Genomic DNA, 22353 nt, shown 5'->3' on the forward strand with positions numbered 1-22353 from the left:
TCTTGTTGAGCCTTTGGAGTAGAAGGTGATTCAAGTGGGCTACACAGATGATAAATGTGGCCATCTTCTTTCTGTGTGGTTGGCTACCCGGATTAGGATTTCTTTAGCAAGGTGGGGGATTGTAGCAAGATGGCTACCAGCTGCTTTAAGGTTTAAGCTGTGCTTTGGTTACTTTTCTTGCCTCAGGCACTTAAAACCTGGGAGTAGCCAGAGGGCAAGAGCCAAAGGGCAAGAGCCAAAATCCTTGGCTCATTGCTGGTGACCATGACAGACTGGTCTCAATAGATCTCAGGCAAAGCCTGGATATTTAGTGTATATCTTGTTTGGTTGATATTTGTGCTAACTGCTCTGAGTCCCATTGGTGAGAAAATGAGATAAGAAGTGTCCTCAATAAATAACTAGTTTGTATGGGTTGCTTTCATTTGGCACTATAATACTTATATGTTGCCAGACGGCACTACCGTAGTTGCCTCAATACTCGTTTTCATATACACAAAGATGGCAGGCAAATAGCAGTCTAGCAATACCTAGTGACAGAAACACTGCATTAACTGCCACAGGAGTAAGCACATCTTTTATTGCAGATTATTGAAGAACTAAATGGAATATAGTAAATGGAGGAAAACCTCAAGTGGACTTGATCATACAAACCACTAATGCTGCAGGTAGTTTCCTCAAGAGTTTTGTGTTGGGTGGTACAGCACTGCTTATTGGGTGCTGTTGCTTGTGGAGCATTTCTTGGGTGATCTTGGAGGTTTGCCAATTTCCCTAACGATGGTATGTCAAGTGTTCAGTTGATGAGTCCATAGAAAGGATCTATGGGGAAATACAGCAATGGTTTTGCTTTCCGTCATTTGGTTTGCATTGATTTGAAAAGTTAATAAAACAATTAACGTTCATTATTACCATAACTCAGCATGGCCAACCCCTCAGCTAGACTGAAAATATTGTGACGATTCATTTACGTAAACTAGATTAAGCAAATAGGATGAAATGACCAAAGCTTCTGCACAGCCAAAGGACACTGATAGTTGATCAGGTCTTTTGCTGCAAAGTAATACCTTTGATGTTTATGGTCGAAGGCAGGATTGAAGGGCCAGTTTCATAGATGTGTTCATTGCTTGATGTGAATGTGTGGTTGAGCCATCCCAGGTCAAGTCTCACACAAAAATGCACATCTGTCCAAATGTCTTGTCTCTCTAAAATGTCCTCTGACTTCCACTTGTCCTGTTAATCCTTTCTGACATAATATACATCTCAGTGTAAACTGGTTTTCATCAGTGAACTGCCTTTTTCTTCTGACTTCATTTGCTAGCTCCAAGGACCATATTGTCTGATGCGTGAAAAAAATAGTCTGGGAAGGAATGTCTGAGTTGAGTGTTTTGCACTCAAGGTGATCATAGTGAGTGCCATCATAAATTAGAAGGACCTGTTTAGCATTGCCAGCATCTTCCCCAAAGTGATAAATTCTGATTGTCAGAGTATCCACTACACAAATTTCACCATCATGAAACTTAGATAAAATAGAAACCTCAGTGACTTCTCCCCATGTAATATCTCTTCTAATTCAATCACAGTATTCTTGATTAGTTCTTTCCTAGTTTTTTCCTAGTATTTCCTCACAGTGGAATTTGGAATCACTTGCTATAAAATGGGCTATAAGATTTCTCACCTGTGGGGCACATGCTGAGTCATAAACACCACCTTCTACCACATAATATATGCTAGTGAAGAGGCATGAGTTATCTGCAGGTACAGCTCTCTGGGCAAGCACAGGATTAGAGTACCCCTTTTATAAAGATGGAATTAGCTTTTCCTGAACTTGCTTGCATCTGGGCCCCAACCCCCTTCAGCTATTAAGAATATCATGTTAAAACACATTATGCCGTTATCCATCACACGATTTACCCAAAAAAATCCTAAATCAAAGTGGAAGCCGGGCAAGGCCTGTTACTGTTAATGTTACCCCCCTCCCCCCCACACACACCACTAGCGGGTCCACCCCTTTGTTGGGGCAAGTGCCCCAAAGAGGCCCAATTTGCCAGAACAGCCCTGTGCTACTCCCAATGGCAGATTCTGCCCCTCCCCTTTGGATGGGGCTGTGAGTCATCATAACAGTGCTGATGCCAGTGGGCCATGGAGCCCTTCGCTGCAGGAGGTCACCCCTTCTGTTTGACTTGGCTTTGGATCCAAATAGCTCTGATAGATAAGAAATTCAACAGATCCAGCTATTGTCTCCTGCGAGAGACACCGAGGGGGAAAGTTCAGCTATTGAATTTCAGCCTGCTGTATTACTGTTAAACAGTAATACAATAAAAACAGTGGCACACTCTTTTTCGTCTCCTCTTCCGTGCTTGTTTATTATACACTTAAATGTTACTTTCTGCTTCTTGAGTGATTGTCACATTCATTTCGGTAGTCAGAGGGATTATAAAAGGTGGGTGGTTAACTTTGGGGAGGAGGTTGTCTGCTCTCACAATTTTTTTAAAAAAAGAATCCCTGTCCATCTTACCATCCCTCCTGGGCACTTAGGATTGTCTAACATTTTTGAGACAGCCCTGTTGTTGCAGGATTGAGATGATGACCTTCCAAACCTTCCGCAGAGATAGTTAACTGCATAGAAAATGGCCATATTGTAATTAGGGAAATTGCTATCTTGAGGCAGGCCTGCAGAAGTAGCCCATTTGGCTGTTAAAGCGGCTGTGTAGTCTGCTTGCAATGTATAAAAGAGATCTTCAGGGAGTTGCTGTGCAATTATGGAGGGTTTACTGACAATTTCTGCTATGCCTGGTGTTGAATAATGGGGTGTATATAAAAAGACCAATGTCTTCCAAATTGTATCTCTGACAGTTGAACGCTAATTGAATTCACATTGTGAAGTTCCACCAATGGGAATCTAAGGGAAGGGAAAAGTCGTACAGTTCCTAGCCTGAAAGTTGGTACGTAGTTAACAACTGTGGTCATTGGTTTCTACCTGGCTTAATTGTGTCTGCCAAAGTTGGCTGATCAAAAGAAATACAAACAATGGAGAGAATGCAGAAGTGTGTGTGTGTGTGTGTGTGTGTGTGTGGGAGGGGGGGTATTTTTATGGGTTGTGAAATTTTTGACATGGAAGAACATTTCCAGTGGAATCCTTGCAAGCAGTTAAAAATGTATGGTCCTCAGAACTCGGTGCCACATGATTTATTTCTGTGTGTAGATCACCTGTTAGCGTCCATTTTCACGAGGGAGAGAGGGGTTCAAGAACAACAAGAGTTTCAGAGTTGTTCTTATCCCAGTTGTGGTGTATCCTTCACTTCTTTGAGAAGAAGTGGTGGCTAGTTTTCCTCCTGGTTATAGTATCTCAAACCTGGATTATCAAGCAGCACAATTGGGTGATAAACCAGGTGGTATATCAGGAGGTGCAGTGTGGGAGAGGTACAGGGTGTCATTCATGAATTATTATATTTATTTTAAAAACTTTCTGAAAATAAACATTTTTTGGGGATATAAGTTCTTGCCTGCTTGTTGGGCATTCCTTTACAGGAGGCAATATTTAAAAATGTGGTTTTCCTTCTTTCAGGCCAGTCTGAAATGGTGTGGTCTATCCTACTACCTCTAGATCTCTTTCTGCCTTGGGTATAGTCAAGGCTGAATAACTGGACACAGAATGTGGCTAAATCAAGAATGACACTGTGAATGGCTCTTGTTTTGGAAGGCAGAGTAGATTATAGGACACCCTTCCCCTCAAATCAGTCTAATTGGTAGAACACGAGAAGCTTAATCTTCGAGTCATGAGTTCTTGTGGAGCAAGCTGAACAAGAAATGACTATAATAAAAGATGTCTGACGCAGTTCTTCTTTGGTCGAAATGAATCCCAGAGAGGGGGAGGAAAGAGATGGCCTTCAATAAGGCAGGGCCGGTGGCTGCTGTTCGTCTGACCTTTAAGTAATGGAATTAAATTGGTGTCTGTTGAGCAAAGAAGTTTTTCATGCTTTGCTGTCAATAATTGCTAGCTGCGATACTTTGCTGACTTGTCGGCCTTGGACTGAAGGTGGCAGATACTTTCTGTGTGTCTGAGAAATGTGCATCTTTATGAGCACTTCACAGAAGGGATCCTACTTCCTGGTGTCACTAGCTTAGCATAATTACATCATTGTCACTTCTGTATGTAGGGGTGCGTCAGCAGACCCAATAGAGCCTCAGAAAGTGCACAGGAATGCCTGCGCCATCTGTGCCCTCCTGGGCTCCCACGTCCGGACATCATGAGATCCCCCTGACTCACAGGTCACCAGATGCCTGAGTCATGGGTCACAAGACCCCCAGATGTGGAATTGACCCAGACAGAGACATTTCTTCCTGCACGTACACTGCCCCCGTAGGCCATGAATTGCGCAACTTTCTCCCGCTCTCCCGCCTTCCCCAAACCCTAATAAAAGGTTCCAGGGACCACGGTACGGCAGATTAGCCAGATCCACGGATCGCACTAGCCCGCCGCTGGCTTCTCTCCACTGGATGATATTGCTGCGTCTCGTCTCTTCATTGCGTCGCCGTACCGACTTCATCTGTACCCATGGTATCTGTGAAATTCTTCATGAGAATAAGTTTCCTCTTCATAGCCAAAAAGAAGGGGTCTGTTTCTCAACTCAGTTCAAGGGATGGAGTAGTTTTGGTTGTTTGACTGGGAAAGCTTTGAATGGCCAGTAGAGATGTTTACACTGTTCAACATCTCTCTCTCTCTCTCTCTCTCTCTCTCTCTCTCTCTCCCTCTCTCTCTCTCCTTCAATTAATGTATTAAAAAAGAGGTAACGTATATACTACAATCCCTAAAATAGGGGCTGTCATATTATATTTATCCTCATGGTTGTCCACACTTCGTTCCAGTGACTTCACCAATCATTAATTAATATAATCAAGGGAAAAATTGTCAGTTATTTACTAGCCTGTTACATGAATTAGAATATAACCTAAGTTGTCATTTTTAGATCAAGAACTGACAAATCTTCAAGTCAAAGGCATATTATTTCAAACAGTATTAAACCTAATTGCAAAAAGCTCTCAATAAAGTCCAGCTGTCTTCTTTCACCCTTAAGACTGAATTGTTCTGCAGGGAGAACAGTTCTCTCTCAAGAAATTTCAGCCTCAAATCTCCCTCCATTATACTGTCTTATAAGCTGTATCCTTCTTCTTCCCTCTCCCTCAATTTTTCTTGAATCAGAATACTTCAACCTAATATTGCTGGCAGAGCTCTCCAATTAAACCATGACCCATTCAGAAAGATGGAACAGTTTTCCAATCATACGGAACAGTTTTCCAATTTAGCGGTCAGATCATAATTACTTCTGGATGTGAGTAGAATCCTAGTGGTTACAGGTGCCTCCCTGCCTAGTTTCTACTGTGTGGACAGCACAGTGAAGGCTTTAGAAGTAACACAGCAGCTGTACCCATCTGGAGATACCAAAAAGGCTTTCAAGTCATACTGAAACTATTGCAAACATTCAGGAATGGGCAGAAACTGGGCTCTTCTTCTGGTGCTTTGCTGTCTCAGTGTTTTTAGGAGTCAGGAAGAGCTGGTGAAGCGTGAGCAGAGTGTTAACAGATATGTCTGTCTCGTTCTTATCGCCTTGGGCAGAAGGAAGGATTAGGACAGTAAGGGTTTTAGCAGTGACTTGGCACCAGCAGGTATGCATATGGCTGTAGTGCCATCCAACCAGAAGAGTTCCCACCAAACAGGATTGCCCCGACTGGCTTTCCTGTTGGCAGCTTTTCCATTTTCTGCAGTCGTTGCATTTTCTCACTGGCTTGGGAAAGCTTCCTGGTGCTGTATAAGCGCAGAACTTGTTTGCATAACTGTAATGACAACATGGCTTTAAATATTGTTTATTTAAAGGGTTGCCAGGTTCCTTCTGGCCACTGGTGGGGGGAGGTAGGGTAGGGTTGCCAGATGCAGGCTGGAACATTCCTGGAGACTTGAGGATGGAACCTGGGGAGTACAGGGACCTCAGGGGGTACAGTGCCATACAGTCTAACCTCCAAAGCATCCATGTCCTCCAGGGAAACTGATCTCTGTAAGCTGCAGATGAACTTTGGCTTGGGGGGTCCCCAGGTCTCACCTGAAAGCTGGCATATCCTGAGGACTGCACCAAAGCAGCTAGAACGAATGCAGAGACATTCAGGGAGTGTTTTGTTTGTTTTAAAATGTATACAACCTTAATTCAACAAGGAGCTGTCCTGTTATCTCAGAGTGATAATATGCTAGGTGGGCAGTAGATATGCCAGGTGGGCAGTAGAAAAACTTTTGATAGCCCACGATAAAACGTATGGCAGATGTGGGAGGATGCTGGCACAAAGACTGCAGGCACAAAGACTGCCCCATTGGGCAGGCAGTGCTAGCCAGCCCCCAGGTCTTGCAACTGACAGAAAGAAACACATTGCTCATACAAGATGTCAGGCAGAGCCCAAGAGAGACAATGAGTAAGAGATCCAGACTTCTCCTACCCCTTCCCTTTCCAGAGACTGTGGGGAACATTTGTTTAGTTTTTTATCTGATGTGCTTCATGGGTTGAAGGCTGAGAAGGCTTCTTCCTGTCTTTCACAGGCAAACACACACAGTAGTCCAGATCAGATGCAAGAGATCAGAATTGAAGGATCAGTTCTGTGCTGAAGAATAGTTGGTTTAGAAGGATCTGAAATCTCTCAGAGGTCTGTAGTGCAAAAACTATAAGTAGATATACTTCCCCTGCCCCCCACACAAATCCCTGCTCCCAGATACTGTGAGCCCCATGAGGAGGAGACAGAGGGCCCTTCCCCACTTACCCTAAGCCCCGCGCTACTCGAGGAGAGTAGCGCGGGGTCCCTCGGCGCTCCCCACTGAGAGGGGCGGCGACAGCGCAGCCGCCCCGACGCTGCTGCTGTCGAGCCTTCCTTAGCTGCTTGTGACATCCCTGGCTCTTTCAAAGGGCCTTTTGATAGACCTTGAGAGAGCTGGGTCGTGGAGCTCCGAGCGCCAAGGCCAGGGATGCTGCGCAAGGGCGGGACACCAAGTGGCAGCAGCCCTCGGGAAAAGGTAAGTGGGGAAGGGCCCAGAAACTTGGTCATCATAAGGAAAGTAGGGCTAGAGTGGTGTATTTTCAACAAGGCTGGTGAGTCCTGCCAGGAAATGAGACCCTGCAGGTCTAGTAACAAAGTAAGAGAAGCTTCTTATAATTAATTTGCTGGGGAATTAGCTTTGGGGCAAACATGCTCTACATCTTACTAGCCAACGCCTCTTTCTTTTTCTTGTGAAGTTCTTGATACCTCTTATTCTTTTATCTGCTTTATCTTTTGTGCTTTCTCCTCTCCACTCTACTAATTCTTCATCTCTTCTTGCTAACAACATGCTGGTGAACTTGTATGCTTAATGTGTATTTTCTTCCAGCCAAACTCCATTGCAGAGTCAGCTGAGCTTGGAGAAAAATTCTGAAAGTTAAGATTTGTCTCCACTTTCCTGTTTCCTCCCCACCACCTCTGCTCAAGGTTCCAGAGAAAATCTTCCTTGGATAGCAATTCAGTTTCCAAATTAGAATTTTTTTTCTTATAGAACAGGGATACCTTTAACTTATCTGCCTGAAATTGGAAAGGTAAAAAGTGCAGTCTTTCCAGTTCTAGGGGAAGTTACAACTAGATGTGGGATTTTCCTTTGTAATCTACAGGATATGACTATGATTACCTGATATAACTAGTTTGAATTCTGAAATTTAACAATCCAGTTCAGGTTCTTTAAATGGCACACAATCCCACTTAAAATCTTAGTTTTTCTCACTACCATACATTCTGCCCCCATTCTTTTCTTCAGTGACTCCTGAATGCCTCTCTTATCGTGTGCCAATTTTTGCTATACATCCATACCTTTTATTCAGATCATTTTCTCATGGGCCTGTCTTGCATGAATGTGTGTCACCTGATTTGACTAATGACTGACTGCTAAATTTATTTGAATGAATGCCACTGAAAAGCATCGTGTTTGAGGTGATAAGGCATTTTATCTGTGGTATGGAACTCACTCGATTTTGCATTTAGCAAGCAGTGAGCATTCAAATTTGCTGTTTGCCAATATTTTACTTTCCAGGTAAGTTCATCTCTTGTCAGCTGTTGTGCTCTGCTAGCCAAGCTCTTCCAAGCTGAAGTAAAACATGGTGGGCTATTTATTTATAGCCTGTCTTTCCCTCCCTATCCATCACAGGCTTACTGAATCTCTGCCCTCAATACTGCATGACTTCTTCATTCTACAGAACATTTCGGAAATGGGGGCTACTGTTTTGGCGGCCAATAACATTCAACTCCCTGAAGCAAAGGTCACCACCCCTGGATGGTGTCATCAAGATGCTTTCTTAAAGATACCCTAAATGTTTTGTGGCTTTACCTTGAAAAATGTGCACCCCACAGCCCTCCCCCCCCAAATTCCCCATTGACTACAATGGAGTTAAGGCACTTCACATAACAGAATCTGGGGAAATTTCTTTGGGTGGCTGTCAGGGGCACATTTTTAAATCTACTGGCACCAAAATTTTGGAGTCTCATCCAGAGACTGTTCTTATGATACCTCCCAAGTTTGGTGAAGGTTGGTTTAGGGGGGGTCAAGGTTATAGACCAAGGGTCCCCAAACTTTTTAAACAGGGGGCCAGTTCACTGTCCCTCAGACTGTTGGAGGACCGGACTAAAAAAAACTATGAACAAATTCCTATGCACAAATGATTGTAAAATGTTTGATTTCACCTTTCAGCCTTTCTGTCATGATCTATTTTTAGAACAGTGACCAAAGTATGTCAAGTACAGGGTAGGCTCCAAATATTGTTGGGGAGGCTGTGGAATACCTTCCCCTGTAAAAAAAAAAGCAGAACTTTCCCAATGAAACATTCCATCTGACCCAGGATCAGGTTGTGATTCACCAGCCTGGCTGATGCCAATGGGAGTGAGGCGGAACAGAAAGCCTGAGAGCAACACATGGAGTAGCCGAGAGGGAAGGGCGGAGCAGGCATTGCCACATGTAAGGTTTCCAACTCTGGGTCAGAAAATTCATGGAGATTTGAGGGTGCCATCACGTAACTGCAATCAACAGCCGTTGGGGCCGGTTCCTCCTCTCCCTCGAGCCCCCACTGCACATGAATGGAGCCATTGCCACCATGCCTGGCGGGCCGGATAAATGCCTTCAGGGGGCCACATTTGGCCCCCGGGCCGTAGTTTGGGGACCCCTGTTATAGACCCTCCAAGGGGTAGCCCCCATTTCTTGTTAGCTCCCATTGAAAACAATGTGGGCACCCACTTTGGGGGTCTATAACTTTGCCCTCCAAACCAAACTTTACCAAAGTTGGAGGGCATCATCAGAATAGTCCCCGATTCATACTCTGAAATTTTGCTGCTGCTAGCTTTAAAAATGAACCCCTGCAGGCCAAAATGCAAAAACACCAAAAATACCAACAAAAAGCCTGAATACGTTGCATTCAGATTCGTTCAGATTCGGGCAGGACATATTCGGCTGATTTTTGCCCGAATATGCCCAGATTCGGGCCAAATCTGGTATTTGTTGCACCTGAATCTCCAAGCCTAATTACAGCATCTCTGCTCAGGATGTCATTTCTTGGACCAGCAGCCGATTCAGGCAGTTTAAAACTGACTCTCCAGATAAAATGCTGGCCAGATTGCTGTGCTAGTGGCACAAAAAGTGGGCATTCCTTGAAACCTATCCCCGATGATATTTCTACAAGCATTAACAGTTGTTTGTCCAAAGTTATTGGTGTGTTTGTCTTTCTGCCCTCTTGATCTGGCAGAGAGCTAATCAGTAGACACCCTCCCTCTCACTTTTCCTCACAGTTCAGAGATGATGGATGTAAAGTGTGTGGGTTTTTGACAGCATAAGACACTTCAGAGCAAATTGCCGAATCCAATCCGATGTATGCAAGTGGGGAAGACCAATTGTCATCCATCAAATTAATTGCTATCAAGAACAGGGCAAGAGCAATTGGTATAAATATGGGAACTGGAGAAGGCTTCCCCAATGAAACTTTCTTTCCTTGAGAACAGCAAGGATAAAGCTACTCAAAGACTTAACATGCTACTATTTAGAGGCTAGGTTTGAGCCAGCGTGGTATAGTGGTTAAGAGCAGGTGCACTCTAATCTGGAGAACTGGGTTTGATTCCCCACTCTGCCACTTGAGCTGTGGAGGCTTATCTGGTGAACCAGATTAGCTTGTGCACTCCAACACCATGCCATCTGGGTGACCTTGGGCTAGTCACAGTTCTTCAGAGTTCTCTCAGTTCTACCCACATCACAGGTTGTTTGTTGTGGGTGGGGGTGGGAAAGGAGATGTAAGCCCCTTTGAGTCTCCTTACAGGAGAGAAAGGGGGGATATAAATCCAAACTCTTCTTCTCTTCTTCTAGGTTTGATTTCTACCAGTCTGTGTTTCAAGCTTGTCCTCTGAGACATAGAGCCTCCATGTACAGAAGCAGTTTGTCTTAAAATACAAGTACAGGAAGTGAGAAGGCTGTTGCCCTGATCCTGAGTCTACATTGGCCTCTGCCTATCTGCTGTAGGAGAAAAAAATGCTACACAAAATAGATCCCCAACAGAGCAATACCAGATTGCTTGGGTTAGGGTAAAGGGTGACAGAGATGGCTTGGGGGATTATGCAAATGCAAATATCTTCCTTCAAAATGAATTCCACTTCATTAACAGGGTGGGGAAAGTGGATTAAGCCAATTTTACCCATGCAAAACCAGCATCTCAAGTTTTAATAGGCATCTTGAAATATGTCATTCTGATGGGAAGAGTTTTTGTTTTTAAATGCTCTTTTATGGTAGGATGATGCCTGTAAATGACAGTTAGTCCCCAAAGGAATAATTTGAGGTGTATGATCTTAAAAGACTTGGGAAACAGTTACTCCTTACATATATAAAATGCATCTTCCTGTATGATTTTAGTAGCATATTTTAATGTAAATGAGGGGATTGTTTGAGAGCACCTTATACTGTAGGCCCTCAATGGCTCTCTCCCAGACAAGTCCAGGCAATGATGGCCATGCTTGTGCTGCCTAGAACCTTCTGAGAGCCTCCTCGAATTGCTCATACTCCAGCATCTTTCCAAACTCTTTTGGGTTTTACTAAAACTTTTTACTAAAACGTGGGTTTTGCTGTTAGACCTCCAGATTTTTCCAGCATTGCCTCATGCAACTCAAGCATGGGGAATGACTGGGAAGCAAGTGGGGATAGTTTTCAGGAGATAGTTTTCAGGAAAGCTATGAGCTTTGGTTGTTCTTTCACAGTGTGAGGGCTGTGCAGTAGAATGCAGTGGCGTAGCTTCCATGGGACTGGGTGGGGACAGCCACCCCGGGTGGATGCCGTTGGGGTCACATGGGGTGGAAAATCGCCCCCACACCTCTCCTCCTTCCCCTTCATTCCGCCCCACCAGGCCTGGCAGAGGCCACTGCAGGGTGCCCCTGCCCAGCTAAGGTAAGTGGGGCGCAGGCAAAAGGCAGCATGGGGGCGGGGCACAGGAGGTGGGGCAGGGGCCCATGGGGGGGGCAGAAAGCTCCATTTTCCCTGGGAGAATGCATAAAGCTGCTGTACTGTCAGGCATTTCAAGAGCATATACTCTGCTATTGAGCCATACCACCTCTGATAACTCTGTGTTACAGTCCCACCCTTGGGATTTGGTAACTGGGTGATAAAGCCTGCTACTGAACCCCCCATTCTCTCTTTTTAAAAAATTGCTTAATTCCTTATATCAGAGTAACTCCAGGCTGCACAGATCTCCAAGGTCTTTCTTTTCTCTCCAAGGCAACATCTATCCCAGTGGGGATCGCGACCCCTTTGGGGGTCGAACAACCCTTTCACAGGGATCGCCTAAGATCCTCTGCATCAGTGTTCTCCATCTGTAAAATGGATAAAAGTTAGGGTTGGGGGTCACCACAACATGAGGAACTGTATTAAAGGGTTGCGGCATTAGGAAGGTTGAGAACCACTGATCTTCTCTAGGAGGAAAACACACCTCAGTTTAAAGTTGCACTTCCTGGGTTTGCTGGCCCTTTGGGTTAGAAAATGCTGAAAGCCTGCAATACCTTACAACGTGCACCCTTCTCTGGCTAGAAATTTGCATAAGGAGTGGAAGTTGCTTTGATACCATAATCCAATAAAACTTGGATGTGTTCTTTGACCTTCTTTCAGTAAAAGCAATTCCTCTGGACTGGTCTTGGGAAGGATGTTCATCTTAGTATGGATGAAAGGGAGGCTGCTGTAAGCTGCTTCGGTCCCCACTGGCAGAAAAGCAGAGCACAAATGTCTAAATGGTAAAATTACAGTAGAATCTTTATTGGCACTTAGATTTGCTGCAAACTTGAATTGCCTCTTCCCCAGGTCCTATTTCCAGTTTCAATTAACTCTGAGAAAACCAGGCATCTTTTTTTTCTTTATTAAAACATGTTTCAGCAAAATATCCATCTTGCCTACATGTATAGCAAAATGTTTTCCCATTTCTCCTGTCTTAAAAAATGCAAACTAGGGGGGGGGGGGGCCTCTCCCAGACTCCTTTGGATCTCAGATGTTGTTTAGGTGACACAAAATGGTATCTGGAAGTTACTAAAAAGCCCATCTTGATTTGTAGTGGGGAAGGTTGCTCTATCAATCTCTGCACTTTTTGTCATAGCCCTTCCAAATTACAACTAAGATGCAAATATAATACAGTCCATTTCAAGATTAACTGCAGCCAGGAATTGCCTTCTTGAATCCCAGATCAGGACGTATTGTTGAAACAGTGAAGAATAGCTGCGCATTTCAATGAAAGGACAAAGATTGCCCAGCACGTAATATAAAGCAGCAAAATAAACATCCACTGGCAGAATAACACCTCTCCTCTTTGTCTACTTTCCTAGCATAAAAGCCTCTGAAAGGCCAGGTCGGTAACAGGAGACTTTCCACCAGCAACACTTGCTGTCCATCAGGTAGCAAAAGAAACCAGTCGTCCGCCAACAGAAGAAAAATAAATTAAAAACACACACATCTGATGTAACATTATTGCATCACTTCCAGGGGAAACCTGGAAGTGATGTCATTTCACACTAGGAATTGCTGATTTTACTGATGGTCCAGGAATTGCTGATTGTCTTTGGCAATTCCTATAGCAGCATGACATCATATCCTGCTGTCCCCAGAAGTGACATGACATCATTATGCCATGCCTATGCTCTCTCTCTCCCAGACTCCTACTTGTTGCTGTCTGGCAACTATTGGTGTCTGTGTGTGTGTGCAAGGACGGAGGATTGCTTTCTCCTCTTCCCATCCTGCTAATGTAACCCCCATGCCCAGAATGGGTTGACCCAGTAAGGGGTGGAGACTTGGAGCAGCAGAGAGGCTGAAAGAGCTCTTTTGCAGAAGAACAAGGCTACCGGACTCGGACCTTGATTTCTATAAGCCCTTAACACCTTGTTAAGGGTTTTCTTTTGTGGTTGTAATGGGTGAGAGTTCTCCTGGAGACCTTCATCATGTTGCAACCTGTTCATCAAGCCCTTGGAGTCTTCAGGAGCCAGCCAACTTGCAAAGAAGATTTGGACTTGGCAATATCAGTAGACTGTAAATAGAAGGACTTGAAATGCAACCTGAACAGGACCTTGAATTGTAACGTTAAATGTTGATAAGTGTTTTTTTTTTTTTTTAAAAATGTTAATTGTTGTTGCAACTCATTCCAGGTTCTGCCCCACAGAACCCACAGAAGGAGGTTACAAATGGCGCCCAACCAGCTGCAGTGATGGGGAGCTTGGAAGTGAGATTGCAAATATAAATTGCTTGCAATGGAAGTGTGCAGCAAGTTGGGGCTTTGATCCCCATACACAATTGTTTTGTTATGTGATGTAAGTTCCAGGAGAGATGTTGCTGTGTGTTAATTTGAAACCACTGTTTGGAAGTTGTGCATGAAGGAAGGATTCCAGTTGCAATCCCCCATCCCTTCTGGCAGAACTGCTTGGGCTTAATTGCAACAATTGTGCTGTAAAGACTTTTGCAAAACAGCCAGTGCAGCTAAGCTTAAGGGAAAGACTAATGTTCTGCATTCAGATGCACCAAATGTGATTCCTCAGAGTACAGGAATCTCTGGGGAAATCATTGTTTAATGATTTCAAAAGTTGCATTGCGAGGAATTACTGTCGGGACGACAGAATTTTAGTGTGGGGGAGAATGTAACCCCTCATGCCCAGAATGGAGTTGACCCAGTAAGGGGTGGAGACTTGGAGCAGCAGAGAGGCTGAAAGAGCTCCTTTTGCAGAAGAAACAAGGCTACCAGACTTCGGACTCCTTGATTTCTATAAGCCCTCTTTAACACCTTGTTAAGGGTTTTCTTTTGTGGTTGTAATGGGTGAGAGTTCTCCTGGAGACCTTCATCATGTTGCAACCTGTTCATCAAGCCCTTGGAGTCTTCAGGAGCCAGCCAACTTGCAAAGAAGATTTGGACTTGGCAATATCAGTAGACTGTAAATAGAAGGACTTGAAATGCAACCTGAACAGGACCTTGAATTGTAACGTTAAATGTTGATGTTTTAAAAGTGTTAATTGTTGTTGCAACTCATTCCAGGTTCTGCCCCACAGAACCCACAGAAGGAGGTTACACTAACCCTCTAGATTTGTAAGGTTTTTGATCTCTTAATGGATGAAAAGCGAAGCCAGTGAGTGGCTTATTGACAGTTGGGTAATCCTATCAATAGCTGGAGGTGGTGGAACACAGGGCCAATGCAGCACTGCCTGTTGCGTCCAAGACAGCTTTCTGGCAGTGTGGGGAGCAAGAAAAAGGTTCAGGACCACCACCACCCCACCACTGCTGGAAAGCCCCATAGGGCTTAAAGGACTTATGCCGCCAAAAGGGTGGCATAAGTCTGAGGGCCGGGGTGCAGCCCTCTTGACCCTAAAACCTGGAAGGGAGCCAACTAACCTTGGCTCCACCCCCAGGAACACCCTGGCTTAACCCCCCCCCCCCACACACACACACACTGGCATCCAACGGAGTTACCAGCATAGTCCTGCCGCAGTCCAAACTTCTGGGTTTTGCTGTATGGGGCTGAGGGATGGTTGACTGCCAGCACAACTGCCATCTTCGCTAGGATAAGTGCCCCAGGGAGGGCAAATGCACCAGCTTGATGGCTGCCAATTGTAACTTGTGGCTCTGAGTAAAAAGAATGGAATGAATAAAATGAGGGTTCAGAAATACCTGCTGCATTTAATAGAAGCTATAGCTAGAGTTGTCAGGCTCCTGCTTTGTGCTTGGAGTATTGGCAAAAGAAAGTTTTTAAAAGGACTGTCAGACTGATGGTGAGATATCAGTTCCAGGTTTCCACCAAAATTGGCAGTCAGTGCATGTCTATAGAGTTTCTGGCAATTCCAAGAGAGCTGTAGTATTATCCTGCAAAAACCCAGAAATGATGCCATGCCATGACCCATGGCTTTCTTCCTCCAAATCTCCCACTGGTTGCTAGGCACAGCTTGGCAACCTTAGGCCCATTCAAAAGAGTGCCAAACTATCTACCATCAAAGACCCTCCAGACAAAATACCTCTTGCTACAAATGGCATTCACCATTATATTGTTAAATAGTGAGAACAAGATGCAGCAGCATGAAGAGTAGAAAGCACGGAAGGAGGCAGCCGCATGAAATAATAACAACTTTGCAAACAACAGAAAGAGACTTTGACTAATAAGACAGAGAGGGCATGTCGGCTCCCGAACTAGTCCCCAGGCAATTACAGGAAACTTGTTCTGAATTGTTACTAGACCCGTCCATGCTGTGACAACCAGGGGTAGTTTGATTGAAATGTCTCTTAGCTTTAAAGAAACAAGTTACAGTTGAGGAAATGAAGATAAGAAAGAAGAAATATTATTTTCATTTTGGTGGAAGGAGGCCTGGAACTTGACGATGTTTTGAGTTATTAATTGGCTTGCCTTTGATAGGTTTGATTGTCAAGCTGCAGGTGTGGTTAGTGGAAAGTTTAAAAATTGTAGGGCTCAAGGTCCTTTGTATGTCAACCCCCAACAATAGCCTGACCCTGAGTGCTGCATTTTAGATGAGCTGAAGTTTCCAGATCATTTTTAAAGGCAGCCACTCATAATGTGCATTACAGTAATATAACTTGGGCATAATCGAAGCATGAATCGCCATGGCCAGATCACACTTTTGAGAAATGGCAAAAGCTGGCATATCAGCTCTAGCTCATAAAAGGCATTATGTGCCACAGAGGAGAGCCAGACCTCCCATTGTAGCCAATTGTTATCATTGGACTTAGCCAGCTATTGACCTTTCAGGCTTGCATTCTCTTTTTTTACTCTGTAGCCACTGTCAGCAGCATGGTTTTGTGGCCAATACCCTTTTATTTTCAATCCCTGTCTAGCTCTTTCAAGGGGTTCCCCCTCAGTTGCAGCATCTTTTCTGTCCACAACTGATCCTTTTCAGCTGTTTCCATTCCTCACCTTTTGTCCACTCCTTAGTGGTGTTCAGTCTCCTTGGCAACCACAACATTTCAGCAGTCTGCTTCTCTGGAATCATTCTGTTAAAAGTTCCGCAGTATGTTACTTTGCCTTTTAAGGGGAATGCACCATCTCCTTCCTGCTCAGTTAGTGCAGAAGTTTTGAAGTTTTGGAGGATGCTCCTTTATCTTTGGAGGATGCTGAAATGGTAAACTTTTCAAGTACATCTAGTTGAAAAGTGCCAGCGTGGTGAAGTGGTTAAGAACAGGTGCACTCTAATCTGGAGAACCGGGTTTGATTCCCGGCTCTGACACTAGAACTGTGGAGGTTTATCTGGTGAACCGGATTAGCTTGTGTACTCCAACACATGCCAGCTGGGTGACTTTGGGCTAGTCACAATTCTTCAAAGCTCTCTCAGCCCTACCCATTTCACAGAGGCCGTTTCCGCACGGCCCCCCAGGTGCCCCCACACCGGCAAGAATTCTGCCGCTGCGGGCGGAGGGCCGCTCGCGACAGCGAAAGCGTGCGGGTGGCTCTCAGGAGAGGTCACCGGGCGGACGACAGGCGGCTCCGTGATGGAGTCAGCTCTGCTCCTTTTCCTCTTTCCACTTCACCTTGTCCCCGTCATCGGCCTGCTGGCCCTCCGAACCCCGCCCACGCTGCCCTCCGACCTCCAGGGGTCAGAGGACAGCGAGGGAGGGGCTTCGGAGGCCAGCAGGCCGACGACGGGGACAAGGTGAGTGGGAAAGGGAAGGGAAACAGCGTGTTCCCGGCGGTGCTATTCGCACTGTGGGGCCCCTGTCTCCACAGCACCGCGCCGCCGGGAAGACGCTGTTCCCTCAAAAACAACCCTTTAAAGGGTTGTTTTTTAGGGCGGCCTGACGCCGCCCTGAGGGAGGGGAAGGGCAGCCAGGTTGGTGCTGCTTCGTTTCAGCAGCGCCGCCTGTGCGAACAGCGGCCTGGGGGCGGCGTTTTTACCGCCCTCAGGCTGCCGTTTTTGGCCCATGAGGAAACGGCCAGAGTGTTTGTTGTGGGTGGGTGGAGGAAGAGATTGTAAGCCCCTTTGAGTCTCCTGCAGGAGAGAAAGGGGGGTGTAAATCCAAGCCTCTTCCACTACTACTACTACCACTACTACTACTACTACTACTACTACTACTACTACTACTACTGAAGTGCTATATACTACCAAAGAGTTGGGTTTGGATTAGGCAGATGGGAGGATTTGGGAGTTTCCTATTGCAATAAGATTCTTTTTTTGAATCCAGAAAGGGATAGAAAGTTATTTTCACATAAACTTCAGGCTGCAAGGGGAGCAGCTGCATGAATACCAAAAAATTAATTAAAGTCATTCAACAGGCTTGCAGAAGGGGCTAAAATAAGGTTCTTTTATGCAAGCTGGGTGCATTTTTAGACAGAGGTGATTTGAGCATGGGAGGATAGAGCAGAGGTTCTTTTTTCTGAGTGGAATATGACAGGAACAGCTGTGCGATGCCATTCGAATTGAAGAAAATGGTTGACTTTAAAACTGTGGTGTCCTTTTGGCGATGAAAGTGGAAGCTTGAAATATCCAAAAGCAGCCAGGAGATGCTTGTCATAGCAAAAAAAAAAAAAAACCTGGGCCATCCTCCGCCTCGCTTTAGAGGGCGCAGTCAGGGACGTTGATATGCCAGGCATGAGGGTAGCAACAGTCGTCTTCCAATAACTAATTAACTCTCCTTTGTTCCTTCCAGTTTTAAAGTTTCACTTCATTAACCTTCTGTTTCATCCTTCTGGAAACCTTGTTTCTAACTTCGGTGGAACAATAAAAATCTGTGGTTTTTTCCCCCTTCATTTAGCTTTGTTGCTCCAATATGCCATGCAAATCAGGGAACGAAAGCTTGGACCCCGGGAAGAGTGTCTGATGTTGATCAAAGCATAAACTTGTCAGGGTTTATAAGCAACGACCCCCTCCCCCGCCACACATGGGCACACACCGCCTGTCTCTAGCATCTAATGTGAATGGGGCTTTCTGCTAAGCTCTGCAGTCTACTCAGCTTTTGTGGAAGAAAATCCTGGTGAATTCTGCCTTGACATGAAACACTCTCTACATTCCATCTAGGGTTGGGAAATTTCTGGGGATTTGTGGGTGCAGCTTGGGAAGAGTAGATTTTGAAGAGGGGAGGAACCTCAGCGTGGTATAATGCCATAGAGTCTATTCGCCAAGGTAGCTGTTTTCTCCTGGGAAATTGATTTCTGTAGCCTGGAGATCACCTGTGCTTCTGGAAGATCTTCCCATTTGGAGACTGGCAGTCCTACTTTCCTTCCCTATTGTCATGCTCAACGACACTCCAACAGTTGCACCTTGTCTGCCCCTTGTCTTTTAGCAAATTTCTTCTTTTATTTATTTTTTTACACAAAAGTGCAGGAATAGGTTTAGTTTTCAATTGTGTCTCCAACCCCATTGTTATTGCTATTTCTTGATATATGATTGAAGTCTCTGGATAATCAAGCTTGTGTTGTTAGTAGGGTTTCCAACTAGGCTTGGTAAATACCCTAAAAATTTGGTAAAATTTGGATTTATTCGGGCATAAAATTATCTGTATGCCCGAATAAGACAAATAACATATCCAGATATACCCAAATATTCGGGTATATCAAAAAAATTCAGTTCTGTTTGAATTGTTTTTGTATTTTTGGTGTTTTTTCATGTTGTGGCCTGAAGAGGGCACATTTTTAACTGTTCTGATGATGCCCCCCCCCCAAGTTTGGTGAAATTTGGTTCATGGGGGGGGGCAAAGTTATGGACCCCCAAAGTGGGTGCCCCATCCCCCATTGTTTCCAATGGGAGCTAACAGGAGATGGGGCTACCTTTTGAGGGTCCATAACTTCGGCCTCCCTGAACCAAACTTCACCAAACATGGGGGACATCATAAGGACAGTCTCCATATGAGGCACTGAAATTTTGGTGCCAGTAGATTTAAAAATGTGCCCCTCACAGTCACCCAAAGAAATTTCCCCAGATTATGTGCTCTGAAGTGCCTTGACTCCATTGTAGTCAATGGGGAATTTCTTGGGAGAGCGCTGTGGGATGCACATTTTCTTGATGACGCCATCAGGTTTGGTGACCTTTGCTTCAGGGTGTTCAATTTTATGGGCCCCCAAAACAGCAGGGCCCATCTCCCACTCCCCCTGAAGCAAAGTTCAGCAAACCTGGGTGGTGTCATCAAGAGAGTCTCCTGAAGATGCTTTGAAAGTTTTGTTCCTCTACCTTGAAAAATGTGCACCCACAGCCCCTCCCCCAGAAATACCCCATTGACTGCAATGGAGCCACTTCAGAGCCCAGAATCTCCCAGCTATCTTCAGCAAGTTCTATGGTGGGAAAAATTATTCATAGACTTCAATGGGGCTTGCTGTTATACCCAGCTGGCTCTGTGCTGGAGATTTGAGGGCAGCCTCTGGGGGGATTGTTCTGGGTAGGGGTGCCTAATTACAGCAGAGCTGCTGGTGTGAGTCTCTTGGAAGGAACCAGCCAACTTTGCTAAAGTTTGCTTGGGAGGGGCAAATGGGCATCAGGTGGGCATCAGGTTCACCTTCAACTGGGTGGGCATCAGGTTCACCTTCAACTGGGTGCCCACAACATTTGCCCCTTCCAAGCAAAGTTTAGCAAAGTTGGCTGGTTCCTTTCAGGAGACTCACACCAGCAGTCCTGCAGGAAATAAGTGCCCCTACCCAGATCAAGACCCCTACCCCTTATTTTTATTTTGTTAATATCAGAAATACACTGCTGTCTCTTGCTTTCAGATGCTAATAGCATAATATAACTACAGGTGTTGGATTATACAAGATATGGACCATTAGACACTATGTCAGAGCTTCATAAGCTAAGTTCTGCAGCAACCCTTATGCAAACTTACTGGGTATTACACCAATTGTCATCCTGATTTAAAAGGTGACACAATAGTATACGGACGGTTAAGTCCATAGACTTAATATGAACATGGTGAACACAAGAAAAAATGTAAATCTCGCAAAGACCAGGAAGCCAAGCTGGAATTAATTATCTGGTTAAAACGCAACGCGTGAACTTTATGTTTTTAACAGTTAAGCTTATCTTAACTTTTTTAAATTTTTCTTGGATTTTAGTTACTAATATTAATTTGTATTAAACTCTCTTTTTCTTCTTTCTCTTATTCCATCCTAATCTTCCCTATCTCTCTTCTTTATTTAGGCTTTTGCGAGATATTATGATTTTATGTAAATTCTGTCACTCTTATCCCTTTCTTCCCCCTTCCTTAACTTCCTTTTCCCAAACAACAGAGCCTTAAGACCTTGGACCAATATAGAAAATATTGGGTACATGGCATTCTATGTTGTTTGCTAGAAGTCTGTATAACACTCCTTTTAAATCTCCAATAAAAAAAACAAAAAAAAACCCATTTGCCCCTTCCCAGCAAAGTTTAGCAAAGTTGGCTGGTTCCTTTCAGGAGACTCATACCAGCAGTCCTGCAGGAAATAAGTGCCCCTACCCAGAGCAAGACCCCCACCACAGTGCTTGTGAGCAGATGTCCTGCCCCTGTAATAGAGACTTAATGGCCGATTATGGAGGAGGCCCCTCAGTGCACTGGCAACCGAACGCTGGCGTGGCAAACTTTTTGTACCGACCTACAAGGAAGTTGCCCTGGCCTAGTGATTTTGTTCTCAGCTTTCCCCGCGGAAAGCCAGAGCACATGGCGGGGCAAAGAGGAGGTAAGCTCCCCCATCCATTATCGGCCAATGTGTGAAAATTGGAAGCTGAAACTTTTCATGGCATTGGCAGTAAATAAATAAATAAATCTGTTAAGTAGCACCCTATTAAGCCTGTGTTAAAGGGATAGGCCACTGTTGGCAACTCTAGGTGTAAGTAAAGGCATAGGTTTGATACGACATTTTTTCCCAACTTAATATGAGGAATTTTCAGTCACCAGGATTTTTTCCTCCTAGGACTCCAGGGCTGTTCATCCTGCCCATATTCACCACGGAACAAACAATGCTCTCAGAAGCTATAAGCAGGAAATCTTGGCAGAGTGTGTGCATGCCTAGAGATAATCACCTCCACACACATCATATGCTCTTTAATGACCTCCTCCCCCTTCTCTATGTACGTTCTCAATTCCTTGTGGTTCAGTCAAAGTAAGAAGCAGGGGAAAGCTGGACATTTACCTTGCAGGGACATTTTCCAGTGGGTCACTGTCCTAGAGAGCCGCTGGTTGTCATTGGGAGGCAGAACCAAGCTAAAGCACCTCTGCCAGCACAGGCCCACTTGATAGACCCTTCAGTGACATCGTTGATCAGTGCCAGCCTGCTCCTTGCCTTCTTAATGTATTGGCACCAGTTTGTGGGAGTCAACTGAATGGTTCCTTACACAGGGTCTACTGAACTTGGCTTGCTCCAGGACCACTTCCCCTTCCCAGTCTGTCTTGATAAAAAGAGCAAGACCTGTGCATGTTTATGATATTTAAATATGTCAATGATGGGTTCATTTTTTTCATTTAAAAAACTAGCATCTAATAAATCCTTACTTTCTGTTCAGAAGAACCGTTTTGCAAAAGATGTTGACACCTCTCTCCCCCACCCCATTCCTTTGCAGATCATAGGCCTGGTGATCCTCTGTGTTGGCATTTATGCTGAGGTGGAAAGACAGAAGCATCGGACCTTGGAAGGCCTCTTCCTTGCTCCTGCTGTGATTCTTCTCCTGTTGGGCATAACTATGTTTGCAGTGTCCTTTATTGGAATGGTGGGATCTCTCCGAGACAACAGGACACTACTGAAAACTGTAAGACTGTTTATCTAATTCTCCCCTTTTTTTCAGCCCCTTTTCACTCTGTATGTGCTATGAGTTTATATTATTTTCCACCAGATTAACTATTCCCAAGAATCCTTGGG

At 44.8% G+C, this 22353-nt stretch overlaps 1 protein-coding gene and 1 pseudogene across 1 annotated transcript in view; one reads left to right on the plus strand and one right to left on the minus strand.

Moving 5' to 3' along the window:
- Positions 1 to 22353, plus strand: part of LOC125442276 (tetraspanin-15-like) — a 97865-nt gene that overhangs the window by 4315 nt on the left and 71197 nt on the right. Inside the window, exon 2 of the mRNA XM_048513545.1 lies at positions 22058 to 22243. Coding sequence (XP_048369502.1) covers positions 22058 to 22243 — 186 coding nt within the window. The remainder of the gene's footprint in view (positions 1 to 22057; positions 22244 to 22353) is intronic.
- LOC125441982 lies at positions 1154 to 15087 on the minus strand (annotated as a pseudogene).

Source organism: Sphaerodactylus townsendi, linkage group LG12 (genome assembly GCF_021028975.2).
Source record: "Sphaerodactylus townsendi isolate TG3544 linkage group LG12, MPM_Stown_v2.3, whole genome shotgun sequence".
Taxonomy (NCBI): domain Eukaryota; kingdom Metazoa; phylum Chordata; class Lepidosauria; order Squamata; family Sphaerodactylidae; genus Sphaerodactylus; species Sphaerodactylus townsendi.